The sequence below is a fragment of the Poeciliopsis prolifica genome, unplaced genomic scaffold (assembly GCF_027474105.1).
Source record: "Poeciliopsis prolifica strain line A6 unplaced genomic scaffold, Auburn_PproV2 SCAFFOLD047, whole genome shotgun sequence".
In the NCBI taxonomy this organism is placed as follows: Eukaryota; Metazoa; Chordata; class Actinopteri; order Cyprinodontiformes; family Poeciliidae; genus Poeciliopsis; species Poeciliopsis prolifica.
Genome location: NW_026562422.1, coordinates 1,933,489 through 1,945,626, shown reverse-complemented (window position 1 = coordinate 1,945,626; position 12,138 = coordinate 1,933,489). Strand labels below are relative to the sequence as shown.

At 39.8% G+C, this 12,138-nt stretch overlaps 1 protein-coding gene across 20 annotated transcripts in view; it reads left to right on the top strand.

Moving 5' to 3' along the window:
- Nucleotides 1–636: 636 nt before the first annotated feature.
- mark3a (MAP/microtubule affinity-regulating kinase 3a) overlaps nucleotides 637–12,138 on the top strand; it is a 42,679-nt gene continuing 31,177 nt past the window's right edge. For 19 of the 20 annotated variants that reach the window (XR_008607911.1, XR_008607908.1, XR_008607910.1 and 16 more), the window contains exons 1-3: nucleotides 637–1,266; nucleotides 7,938–8,120; nucleotides 9,070–9,123. Coding sequence is in view for 16 of the 20 variants with exons in the window: in XM_055057305.1 (XP_054913280.1) it covers nucleotides 1,213–1,266; nucleotides 7,938–8,120; nucleotides 9,070–9,123 (291 nt within the window). In the remaining 4 variants the exon portion in view is untranslated. Of the gene's footprint in view, nucleotides 1,267–3,389; nucleotides 3,869–7,937; nucleotides 8,121–9,069; nucleotides 9,124–12,138 lie in introns of those variants that run through there. The other variant, XM_055057291.1, reaches the window with a different exon arrangement.

Sequence of the window (12,138 nt, the reverse complement as noted above, 5' to 3'; positions counted from 1 at the left end):
GAAATCCTTGAATCTACCATGGCAACCATTTAGGGGTGCAAAACACTTCCATGCTGCAGTTCAGCCCCTTCAGACTAGCGGCAGCAGCAATTAGCAAACACCTGGCGGAACTGAGATTCTACAGAGCTCAGATAAACTATTTCTCAGCTCAGTGTTCTGAAGAAAGTTTGTCAACGGCTTTCTGGAGAGATGTTGTGATGAAGGCAAAGTGTCGGAAAGAGCAGAAGCTTCTTAAAGAGACAGAGGCCCAATTTCAAGCTATCAAATTACAAAGTCAAGTTTCTTGTAAGTTCATAATTGAGTGAAATGTGAGAACACTGCAAGTCTTTCAGAAATATTCAGCTCATCTTTTGGTTATTCCTGATGTGCTGTCATCTACCCAAACAATGACAGAATTTTTCTGTGAAATTTAACAGTGGAAGTTCATATTCCGCTGGTCAGATGTTTTTATTATTATTATTTATTTATTTATTTATTCATTTTTCTATCAGTGCATATATTTTCAGTAACAGCCCCCCCGGATAGTAATTTTAAATCCCAGTAATTGAATCGAAGATTTGCTGATATCCGGGCAAGCGAGGAGTCCGTGAATGCGTCTTAATCCAGCCCAGCCGCTGAGTAGCCATTTTGGTCCCACCTAAAACAGACAGACCCGCTTCACTTTGGGCCGCTGGAGATGGGAGAAACCGAGCCTATGGCGAGCGTTTCAGTCAACCGGACTTTTTAAAACCATCTACCAAACGCCAACCTTTACCACCGAAGGTCATGTTGTTTTTTTAAAGCGAGTCATTTCTGGGGGGGAAGGAAGAGGACTGTGGTGATTTTTGGAAGTGACGACCGACTGCGCCTTCACGTTAGTTTAGTTAGCTTCACTGACTGAAAGCCGAACGGACAAACGGACTCCGGCCAGCCCGTCGAGTCAAACAAAGGTTACAGCAGGAACATGTTATCTCCGCAGCTTAAACACTAAATACAAGTTGATTGTCAATTTTATTTTAGTCTTTTTGTACGCTCCGGAATATCTCAGGTGCTTGGCTCTAACACGTCCGGTCTGGGCTGAAAATTGTCACGATCCATGCTCAGCCTGTTTTTCCACAGAGAGCTGCAAAGCAAAGCAATAATAACCAGACTTCTTGGCTGCTGGATTTAAAGCTGAGGATTATTTCTTTTTTTTTCACCTCAAACGGCTCCTGGTTAAGGAAGACCTAATAAATGATGTCAACAAAAACTCCTTTACCGACGGTCAACGAGAAGGTGACGGAAAGTGTAAGTAGATGAGCTTGTTTATCGCACGTTTCTCTGAATTTCACTGATTTGTTTTTATCTTTTGTGTGCATGTGAACCCAATTGGTCCTCGGTGCGAGATCTACTTTGATTGAAAATCGTAAACAAGTACAACTTCTACGTCAAATCACGCCCAGTTCATCCTTGATGTGGACGCATCTAATTATTCTAGGCGTAATGCTTTACTTGACGCCAAATTTGTAATGTTGCAGGTAATACGGTGCAGTCGGGATATTTAGGCCTAACCACGAACAAAACTAAAGTACTTTGCCTGCTGATTCTGGCAGGCAACAGTAAGTTTCTGTCTCGGCTTCCTATTGGCTGCCGCAGCTGTCACCAATGGGTTTCATCCAATCAGCTCCCAGATTGGAGCCTCTTTGGTTCCGCCCCTTCGTGGAGGCTTGAACCCCCCCGCCCCCTCCCCTGTGAGAAACAAGTAGGTTGTGACGCAACCATCTGTACTTCCGGCCTGAAATTTAAAAAGATAAAGGGCCTCGGTAGGAATTATTTCAAAACAACTTTTTTTTTCAATCCTTTACGTGAACTGAAAATCATCAAGAATAATATATGCAACATTCATATACTCTGCCGAATCAATTTGCTTAAATAAGAATGTTAAACTAAGTGCATGTTTTGTGCGATTTTACTAATAAGAAGTAGTAAATAAAGCTGTGCACTCCACAAATCTGGCATTATATATATATATATATATAAATCCACTTACATTTTGCAAAAAAAAAAAAAGTAAAATGTGATTGAACTTTTTGGTCAATATGCAAAATTCCTATAAGTGACCATCTGAACCCATGGTCACCATGGCAGCAGCATCATGCTGTGTGAATACCTGTCTTCAGGATGGATGGAGCTGGACAGAGGAGAGAATGTCCCTTTCCAACACAACATCCACTCTGAAGATGCAGCTGGAGCTCATCAGTTGCATCAAAGCGTTTTTATGTCTCACAAAGGCCCGTTGTAAGAGAATCTGGGTCAAGACGTTCAAGCTGATGATCTCAAACGTTCTCCATCCAGTCTGACTGAGCTGGAGCTGCTCTGGAAGGGAAGAAAGAGATGGCCAACATTTCAGTCTTTCGGTGTGCCAGGCTGGCAGACAAACGCTCCATTTCATTGTTGATGCAGCAGAACGTGGTGGTTTTGTTGCCTCCAACTGTAAAAGTAACACTTTTCAGATTTTTCTGCGTAAATGTTCAAGGAAACCACCAGGACGTGTTTCTATTTTTCAAATTCTGTTAAATTTCCCCCCCTTCCACAGAATCCCATTAAAGTCCATCGAATACTGTGGTCGTAGCTTGAAATCTGTAAAGGTTTACACTGCTCTCTCTCTCTCACCCTGCTGTGAGAGAGGACGTGACTGATGGACCCCGCCGCCAGCTCGCATCCCCACTGCTGCCAACGTATCGACTTTGTTGCTTAGCAACTTTTCAGGGTAAAAGAAAATTAGTATCGGTCAGAATCGACAGGTCACAGTGATCGCCCAGAAAACTGCAATCAGTGCACCGCTAATAGAAGGTTCTGCTGCTTTGCCACAACTAAATGGAGACAGACGTGGCTTGTTGATTTTTGTAACCCAGGTCATGATGACGCGTGTGCCGTTAATGGCCTATTACAAATATGTACAAAACTTTAATATTTTGCATATGTCAAAAAGACAAAATTGTTCAACTGCAGTGTTTGCATTAAATAAGAAACGCTGTTACAATCGCACGTTTGTTCACACAATAAGTCATTAAAAAACACGATTTTCAACTTCCTGCTGACTATTATTTTTTTTTACATTTTATTTTTATATGTCAGATAAACGGTTTATATTTTTAGATTAGTTTTAACGTTTTTTTTCCTTAACTACAATAATAATAAAACATGTTTTCTTTCTAGTAATGTTTTATCAAGCCTATCATTTTAAAACAAGTTGCTTGTTCCCTAATGAAACAAATTGGCTCAGAAAATGAAAGAAAATATATTTTGGGGAAATTCTCAAAGATTTCCTTTTTTTTTTCCTTTGCGTTTATTTTCTCATTGACAAACACAACCAACCACTCAAACACTTCCCAGTGTCGGCCTGTTTTATTTTTCTCCCTTCCTGCGGCTGACGGCCCCAAACACCTGCGCGTGACCTGCTCCGTCCTGTGACTCGTCTCGGCCGCGGCTGGCGGCTCGCGGCCAGCCGGAAACACGGAGCACAAACTGCTCCCAACTATTGATTCAGCGGGAGGAAGCCGCTTCTTCAGCTGGTGTGCGGCGCCCGCTCTGCCTCCGCTCTGTGTCAACAAACCAGCCAATAAGGAGTCGTCGCTGGTACTTGTAGCTGGTACTTTTAGCTGATGTTAACGCGGATAAGAAATGTAGGACTCCATGTTCCCACCGCGAGCGAAGCGGCCTTTATTTTGAAAGCGCGTGGGGCCGGTTCCAGGTTTGGGCGTGTCAGCATCGGGCTTGACTAAACGGGAGCTTTCTTCTCCTGTGTGGTCACTGGAGCTCTGGAGTCCGGACGGACCGGCATTGTTGGAGCTTATCAGCGGGCTGAGACATGACAGGGACCCAAGCAGCCAGGAGACACCGCAGCTTTGTGAGTTACTTCCCCGAAAGAAACGAAGGACTTTCATCAAGGAGTGACATATTTCACAAACAGGAAGTCGGGAGCTGGAAAATGAAACAAAATGTTAGGGTTAGATGTTGTTTTTGCCACAGTTTGGTTGTAATATTGAGTTATTTTGTTCTGCCCGCTGTGACCTTATCCTACTTTATGATATTTTTATCTGCAGTGCTGTTTGCAGTCAGAAACCCAAAAATATTCCAGTAGAGAATGAAAATCCGTCTGGCTGAGTTCAGGGTTAGACTGACCTTATTATGGTCTATTGATGTTTTTCCATGTCTTCTTCCTTCAAGCTTTGACGTTTTCAGGGTCGAGTGACTCGGATCGGAACTTCAGCTCCTCCACTGAGTTTGTTTTTATTTTTAAGTTTGATTTTATGTTCTTTTGCTTTTCATATTTGGTCCCTGTGTAAAAAAGGTTGATCTGTGTGGAAGTTTGAACTGTAAAAGTTAAATTTCCCACTTTGTGACAGACCCTGAACATCCAGCGGGGGACCTGATCACACCCAGGTAGCTGCAGACATGTGGGGATGGACTCTAAATGTTTTGAGGATATTTTCTCTGCACTTTGAGACGGTGGTCTGAGCGCAGTCTGCCCAGAGACACGCTGACATTTTTTCCTGAAAATCTCCCAGTTAGAGAAAAATCAGTTATACAAAAGGAATTTAAAATGATTAAACTGATATGTTAAAAGACAAAAAAGGTTCTGTCCTTTCAATCTTGTTTTCTGTGACGTGCTGTGGATGATGTCCGACAGGGTGAAGTCTGTCCCGATCAGTATTGGAACTGTTTGTACTCTGCATTTTCTAAAACGCCGTCCTTCAGTCACGCAACTAGCGAGGTATTAAAAAGTTGTAAAGTCATTAAGCTATCTAGTAAATCTTTTTGCTTCTCCCATAAAAGCTTTGGTGCTGACTTTTTCTTTTTGAGAAATGCAAAAGATGAAAGTCGAGACGTTTATTAGATTTTTTATCATAAGCCTAACATTTTGTTTGTCTTAAATTTGTACATCCGTCCCTTTTTTACATGTTTCTATATTTTATTCTGCCAGTAGTGTTTTTTTTTTATTCCAGTTTTTCTTTAAGAGCTATAATAAACAGATTTGAGAAACATTCTTCATAGCTTTTCTGCTGCAAGCAGTAACTTAGTTTTTGCAGTATGTATTGTCTCTACAGTAAAACAACGTGGTTACATGACTCCAGTAAGTAATCCCTACCAACTAGAGCTGACTTGGTTGTTGTGATTTGATCTAGAGTCATCAATAATCTGTCACGTTTCATAAGCCAGTCAGACCGAATGTGGAGCAGAGCAGAAGAATGTGAACTGAGGGTTTGGCAATTAAGAAAAAAAAAAAAGACAACTTAAATTTCAATAGCCAAATGAAAACTGTCATATGACCTCCAGTACCTCGACAGCACATATACATGTGAGACTAAAATCAGAACAAGTTGAAAAGTCATTTTAACTTCAATTATAAAGTATGTTGAGAATAAATTAAGTTTTTTCTGACATCAAAGCAGGTCTTAAATTGAAATCTTTATGTTCTCTCTTCAGTGCATTCTCTGCTCAGTAACAGTAGGAATGCACCATTCCTACATCGTTTTTCACTTCCGATTCAGATATGATGTTTATCGTCAGCCGATACCGGTCAGAAATACACTGCCAGCTTTCCTTTAAACTTTTTGTTTAAACGGATATAAATGTGCTCAATTCCAAATGTAATTGCTTCACCAGTACAGCACGCTTTTCTCTCCACGTTCTTCAGAGCTAACAGCGTTAGTTAGTTGGTAGTTAAGAGGAAAGGGGGAGTAGACATCAAGTTTGTCTGGAGACAAAGGGACAAAAAAGCCTTTTCTGTGACGCCACAACTTTTAAACTGTGACTCTGCTTAATTTTCGGCTGCACCATAACAAAGCTTATCGGCCATCATTGTATTTCATTTTTGTTTTTTAGCTTGACTACATTCCATAAATCATGTGAGCAATAAAATTATTTTCTGTACCACTTCCAAAGAAGTTTTTGTCGCAGCTTTAATCAAAGTGGGACAAAAAAAAAAAAAAAACCTTAAAAAAACACTGAGCCTGACGCCAGAGCAGCCACCAGTCAGATTTCATGAAGACAACCAACAATTTTGATCAGCATTGTCAGCATATTAATTATTAAAGCTGTGATGTAATGTTTTCATCTGAGGTGTGTTGGTTCTGGTTGTTCTGTAGCATAAGTTATGTGCTAGCAGTTTGTTCACCCAGACTGATTAATTGATTGACCCTTCAGCTTTAATTCAGACACACGCCTCTCTGTTAAGAGAGGTTTAGCTAAACGTGCCTCAGGTGCTTTTCCGTCAGTCTTCCAAGTGACGTAAACATTTAACATCCCTCCAAAGACCCCCATTTATCAAACTTCAGCAAAAAAATTTTGAAAATGAACTTGGATTATTTTATTTATTTATTTTTAATCTGCTGACAGAAAGTGGATGTGAACCAAAGGATGGATTTATCCTGGATCTCTTAAACTCCAAATGATCTAATTTAAAAAATGTTACCCAAGCATGATGTGTGCTAATTAAAAGAATCCTGACCGTTCTGTCTGCGACTAAAGAAGAGACGCAACCAACAAACTGTGTCTGTTTGAACTGTTCTATTAGTGGTGCTCCAATCGCTCTTTTCTGGTCAATCACCAATTTATTATTTTTTAACTAATTAAAAAAAAGCCTGACTTTCCAAACTTGACCAATACCATTTTTCTTTCCTTTTGTTTTTTCTGAAAAGTAATTAAATATATTGACAAAGTTGTTAAGTTGGCAACAGTGGGATGATGATTGTTGACCACTGAACATTAAGGAAACTGGTGTGATTTATTGATGCATTAGAATGAAAAGCTTCCACTTGTAACACAAAAGTACTGTTAATTCGAAAGGTTTTGTGTGGTTGTATATGACAACACTAACATTAATTTCAATGAACCTTTTGAAATTAAATGACATAAAGTAATGCATTGAATAGATTACTTGATGTCCAAGGACAGTCCAAAGCTGAAGTAGTTTGTAAGGATTCTGTAGTAAAGAGGCTGAGATGTGGAGCTTTCAGGATGAGTCAGACTGATACCGAAAACAGAAATCTGTTTAGATGAAAAGATAACAATAGTCACATCTCTATGGGTGTGCTGATTACTGAGGAAATGACTATGACTTTATGTAGTGATATTTCGAGCTGAACCGGTCATATTCGTGGTTTATTTCCAATCTCGATTTGTTTTCTTTAAGAACCACAAACCAAATGAAACTAATTCTCCAGTTATCCTGCTGTAAACAGTGACTCATTGTTTACACCTTGTGTGCGAAAAGCAAGCTTTTCCTCGTTTAAAATTTAACATCACAATTTCTTTTTCCGCTTGAAGTTGTCTTAGCATTCTGTATTAGCATTTGGCGTGACAAGCATTGTGTCTCTTTGAGTACTTCATTGCTAAGCTAGCTGTTAGCATTTCTCTGAGCCTTCCAGAAGGCTGCCAACATTTCATTTTCAGCATGTTCCATAACAAGTTGAAACTTTGAAAGAACAGGACAGACTGTTAGCTGCACTTCATTCAGTCTTCTCGTTGTCTGCTGAAAGCTGTCTACTGCAGCCTGAGTAAAACGGACACGGCTTAACATGTTCCTTTCAGTTAGCTTTAGTAACCACATAATGTTGTGGTTAGCATGAAATGTTCACACTGATTGGAAATGTGTCAGATCTTGATGTTCCCGACTGAGTAAGCTGAAAACGGCCCAACTCTGGACAAAAAAAGCAGTTCTGCTAGTAATAAGAGAATGTCATGAGTTCAAGTACCAAGTCACACCTGATGTGTGAAACAGAGGTGACTTACTGAATCTCTGCAGTTTAGACTGATTTAAGTTGCAGCCTTGATTAAATCAGGCTTTCTGGCAGATAAAAAAAAATAAAAAATTAATCAGTGATCAACCAGTAAAAGTGGATTTCGTTTAATCAACAGTTTACTGGTACTTGAAGCCCTGCAGCAGTTCTCTAAGATTATTGTTCTGTCTGCAGCACACATCTCACAGCAACGGGCGCCAGGAGCTCGGCACACGCTCAGGTCGGACCGGCATGCGATCCCGCAGCTCGGACGAGTCGCAGCAACCCCATGTGGGGAACTATCGGCTGCTCAAGACCATCGGCAAAGGCAACTTCGCCAAAGTTAAACTTGCCCGGCACATCCTCACTGGCAGAGAGGTAAGCTTCAGAGATCACCGTCTTTTAATTTCAAAAGTAAGTCCTTTAAAGTCAGCTCCTTCAGACTAGCCAGGAGCAGTTAGCAAACATCTGGTGGAACAGGGCATCTGCTGAGCTCATTATAGGAGCTGCTTGTTTGAGCAACGCTGGTAAAATGTTGCTAAATGTTAATAGAGGGGCCATGTTGTGCTGCTTTTCTGATGGTGGAGTTTCAGAAATACCAGGAGCTTCTTAAAGAGACACAGTCCCAATTTCAAGGCATCAAGTTACACTCAAATTTCTTATTTGAGTTATGTACAGCATTTTTATAACTACTGAAGGTAAGTTACTTTAGTGTGCTATAAAATGGCACCATGTGCCTTGAAAACACGATACTGCCCCTCTAAGTTGCAGCTGTAGAAATGAGAAATGTAGTTATATGAAGTAAAATAGAAATGTGATTTAAAATCAGATCAGAAATAAGGGAATGTAATCAAAATCAAAATGAGAATTGAGCAAAATTCAGAAATAAAAATAGAATTCCACATTTAAAAATTAAAGTAGTTTTTGTTTTGATTTGAAATGTAAAGATAGCTTGTAGCAAAATATAGAAATTGGAAAAATAGACGGTGTGAAATATAAAAAATAAATTACTAATGCACAAACTAAAGTGAATGTGAAAGGTAAATATTGTAGATCTAACTGTATAATTATGGATTGCATTTAAATTGTACGGGAATAAAGAATTGAAATCAGACGCTGCTGCTGAGCGTCTGATTTCAGAAATGATTGACATTCCACGCCGTTGTGCTGTCAGACGGCCTCTAACCTCTGAATGGTAGCACTACAGTCACTTTGGTTTATAGAGCTCCAATTCCTGTGTTGTTTTCAATTACACAGGTGTTGGCTCCGTCTTTTTTCACACTTTTCCACCTCTGGCTAAGTTATCATTTTTTTCCCCTCTCCACAGGTGGCAATTAAGATAATAGACAAGACACAGCTGAACCCAAACAGCCTTCAGAAGGTAATTTGCTCTCTCTAGTCTCTTCTATATAAATTGTACCTAGCAAGCAGCTTCTGCTGGGTCCGTATCGAGATGTGACTGTAACCTTGTGGCTTTTCTGGCTTGTGAAGTTGAGATGACTCGCCGTTATCATGACCTTTGCATTCGATTTGAATTTAAAAATTCTCTGATCATTGTCACTACACATTGAAGAGTTTTTTTGTTTTGTTTTTTCTCCATCATCTTAACCTCCATGATGAATAATGTAATTGCCGTCTTCCTGGCCGGTGGTCGTAGCTGGGTTGGTTTTCATTTGCTTGTTGCAGCTCTTGGCAAAAGTCCTTGTTCCGCTTGAACTTTTTTTCACATTCTGTCCTGTTCCAACCACAAACCTCAGTGTGCTCTGGTGTGTTTTTGTGCCGCGTGCCCACACAGTCACACTGTGAAGTGGAAGGAAAATCAAACTTTTCTTCGTTTTCTTTAACAAAAATCTGAAAGGTGTGGCGTGCATTTATATTTAGAGAATCACCATTCAGTACCAACTGTACACATTGTAGTTGTTTTTTTTATTTTTATTTTTACAAAATATCTTCAGCTTATTCAGATGGAATGGAAACTGTCAGTTCAGGTGAACTATCAAAGCTTACCAAGGAAGCTTTCCATCTGGACTTTGACTAGACCGTTAGAACACATAGATATACATTCACACAGCAGGCAAATGTGACCCAAACCTGCTTTGTTTTAGTTATTTTTTTTCCCAAATGTGGCCTATGTAATATTTATTTAAAAAAAAATTTTTTTGTACATTTTTAAATTTAATTTTTCTGGCCACAATTCCAAACTTTAACCCCCCAAAATATTCAAACTGCCCCACTTGCATATGTGAAACTAAATCAGACATGATTTGAAAGTGTCTACAGTTTGAAGGGTCAGTCTATAATCGGAGCGCTGCGTTCTTCTTCTGCAGCTGCGCGTCACTTTGGGGTTATAAACTGTTCAGACAGAAGTCTGTTTGTGGTTCCATGTCATTGGTAGCATTAATAAAATGCTACCAAAAGGGAAATAAAAACAGGATAACAGCAAAAAAAAAAAAAGTAAATATTGCATGTTGCCTAATTCATTCCAGGCTAGATGCATTCTGTGCAAAAATAAATACATAAATTAACCTTGGCATTATGAGAGTTTTTGATTCTCAATAACATGGCAGCAGTATCTCCCCTAAACATCCCTACATTTATTGTTTTTTTCTGTCTTAAATTTAATTCAAGGTGGGATTAAAAAGGTCTTAAAAGAAAGTAACCTGTAATTTCGCTCTTAGATTATCAGTCTGCGAGTTAAACCTGACCTCCGTTTCCTGTGTCTTTGATGGAGGTGTCCTCACTAATAAGGCAGACGAGTGTTTTGTCCCATCATGCCTCTGTGACTCCCGGCCCTGAAGTTTTCGGGGAAATGAGAGCAGCATCGACTCGTTCTTTTGAAACCGTCATGCAGATGAGAGCGGTGAAAGGCTGCTGTTGATGCCGACCCTGCCTCCCGGCTCTCCTCTCTGCCCCTGGCCTCCCTCGGTGCTCGGCCAGTGGTTTTCCATCAGTTTTTCCAAAGCTCCATTGATCGTTGCCCTCGTAGCTCAGGGGCCCGGGCCCTTTGGCGTTTGCTGTGACACAAAGACGCTGAGTCATGACGCCGCCGTTCACAGAAACACAAGGCGTGAAGCCTTTGTGTCGACTCTTGTTGTTTTTAGGTTCCTGCTTTGTCACCGACAAGAAAAAAAACAAAAACATAATTGTCAGATTATTCCTCATGCCGTTCCAGAAAGTATTTGACTTCTTTTCATGTTTATTTTAAGGAAGCAGGGCACGTTAATCCTAAAAAAAAAGTGTTTGAATCCTTGAAGTCATATTCGTGTCACATTTCCATTTATAGACAAACTGGCTGTTTTCTCTTTTCCTTTCCTCGTTGAGAAGAAGGAAATCCAGTTACAAATTGGTTCAGCCAGGCGTTAACAGAAGCTTTTTCAGCATTCACTCATTCTTTTAAAATACTTTTACCTAACAGTAAAAGAGTATGAGCTAATTTGCCAAACTAAAGTACATTACATTCTGTGCGCTTGAATGATCGAAATATTTTCCTGGAATTCCCAATAAAGTCACAATTTTGACCACTAATGAAATGGATTATCAAGTCTGTTGCCTGTCAGAAAAGCTCAAGAATTGAAATTATGAAGCTAATTTAATATTATTTAAGAAGACTGAGTGAGGGGGAGTTAACAATAGTCATCTCACTGTTGTCAGCTTAGTGTCTTTCTCAACTGACAACAGTGATCTTAGAAATCACAAAATCTATATTCAGTGATTTTATTTATTTATTTATTTTTTGACAAAAAGACAGAAATCGGTATCTGTTAAGATCGGAATCGGGAATTGAGGCTTTTTAAAGATCTCTGATCGGCCTGAAAACTACAATCGGTGCTGTCCTACCTGGTAATAATTCCCTTAATCTGTTGTAGAAAGTGGCGTTCCAGCTGATTTTAACCATTTGGTCGGGGTGACGCAGGATTTAACCATTTGGTCGGGGTGACGCAGGATTGTCAGCCAGCGCTCCAGAAAAACAGCCAATCTGAATTAGAGTGAACTTTTACGTAACAGTGCAAATGGTTGAGAGTCTGATGGCAGACAGGAGGGTGTTTTTGTCTTTAGAGCCTAAAGATGTCCGTTCAGTAGTTTAATTGTTATGCGTGGTCCAGCTGACGCATCTGAACTCTCCAAAGCTCTGGATGGGATGTCAAAGGTCAAGGTGGGAGTTCAGCACTTAAGTCTTGATGAAATGTAAACAGAGGAGGCTTAAAGCTAACTCTGTTAGCATACACACTTTTCTCATTATTAAATCACAACAACAAATCTTCATCCAAACCCTGTTTTTATCTTCCTACTGCATTGTTTAGTCAGGCATCAGGTACTGCCTTTAAGAAGTTTTTTATTTTTAATTAACCAGCTGTTTTAAATCAGGATTATATAACTTCAGCCGAAGGCGGTCGTT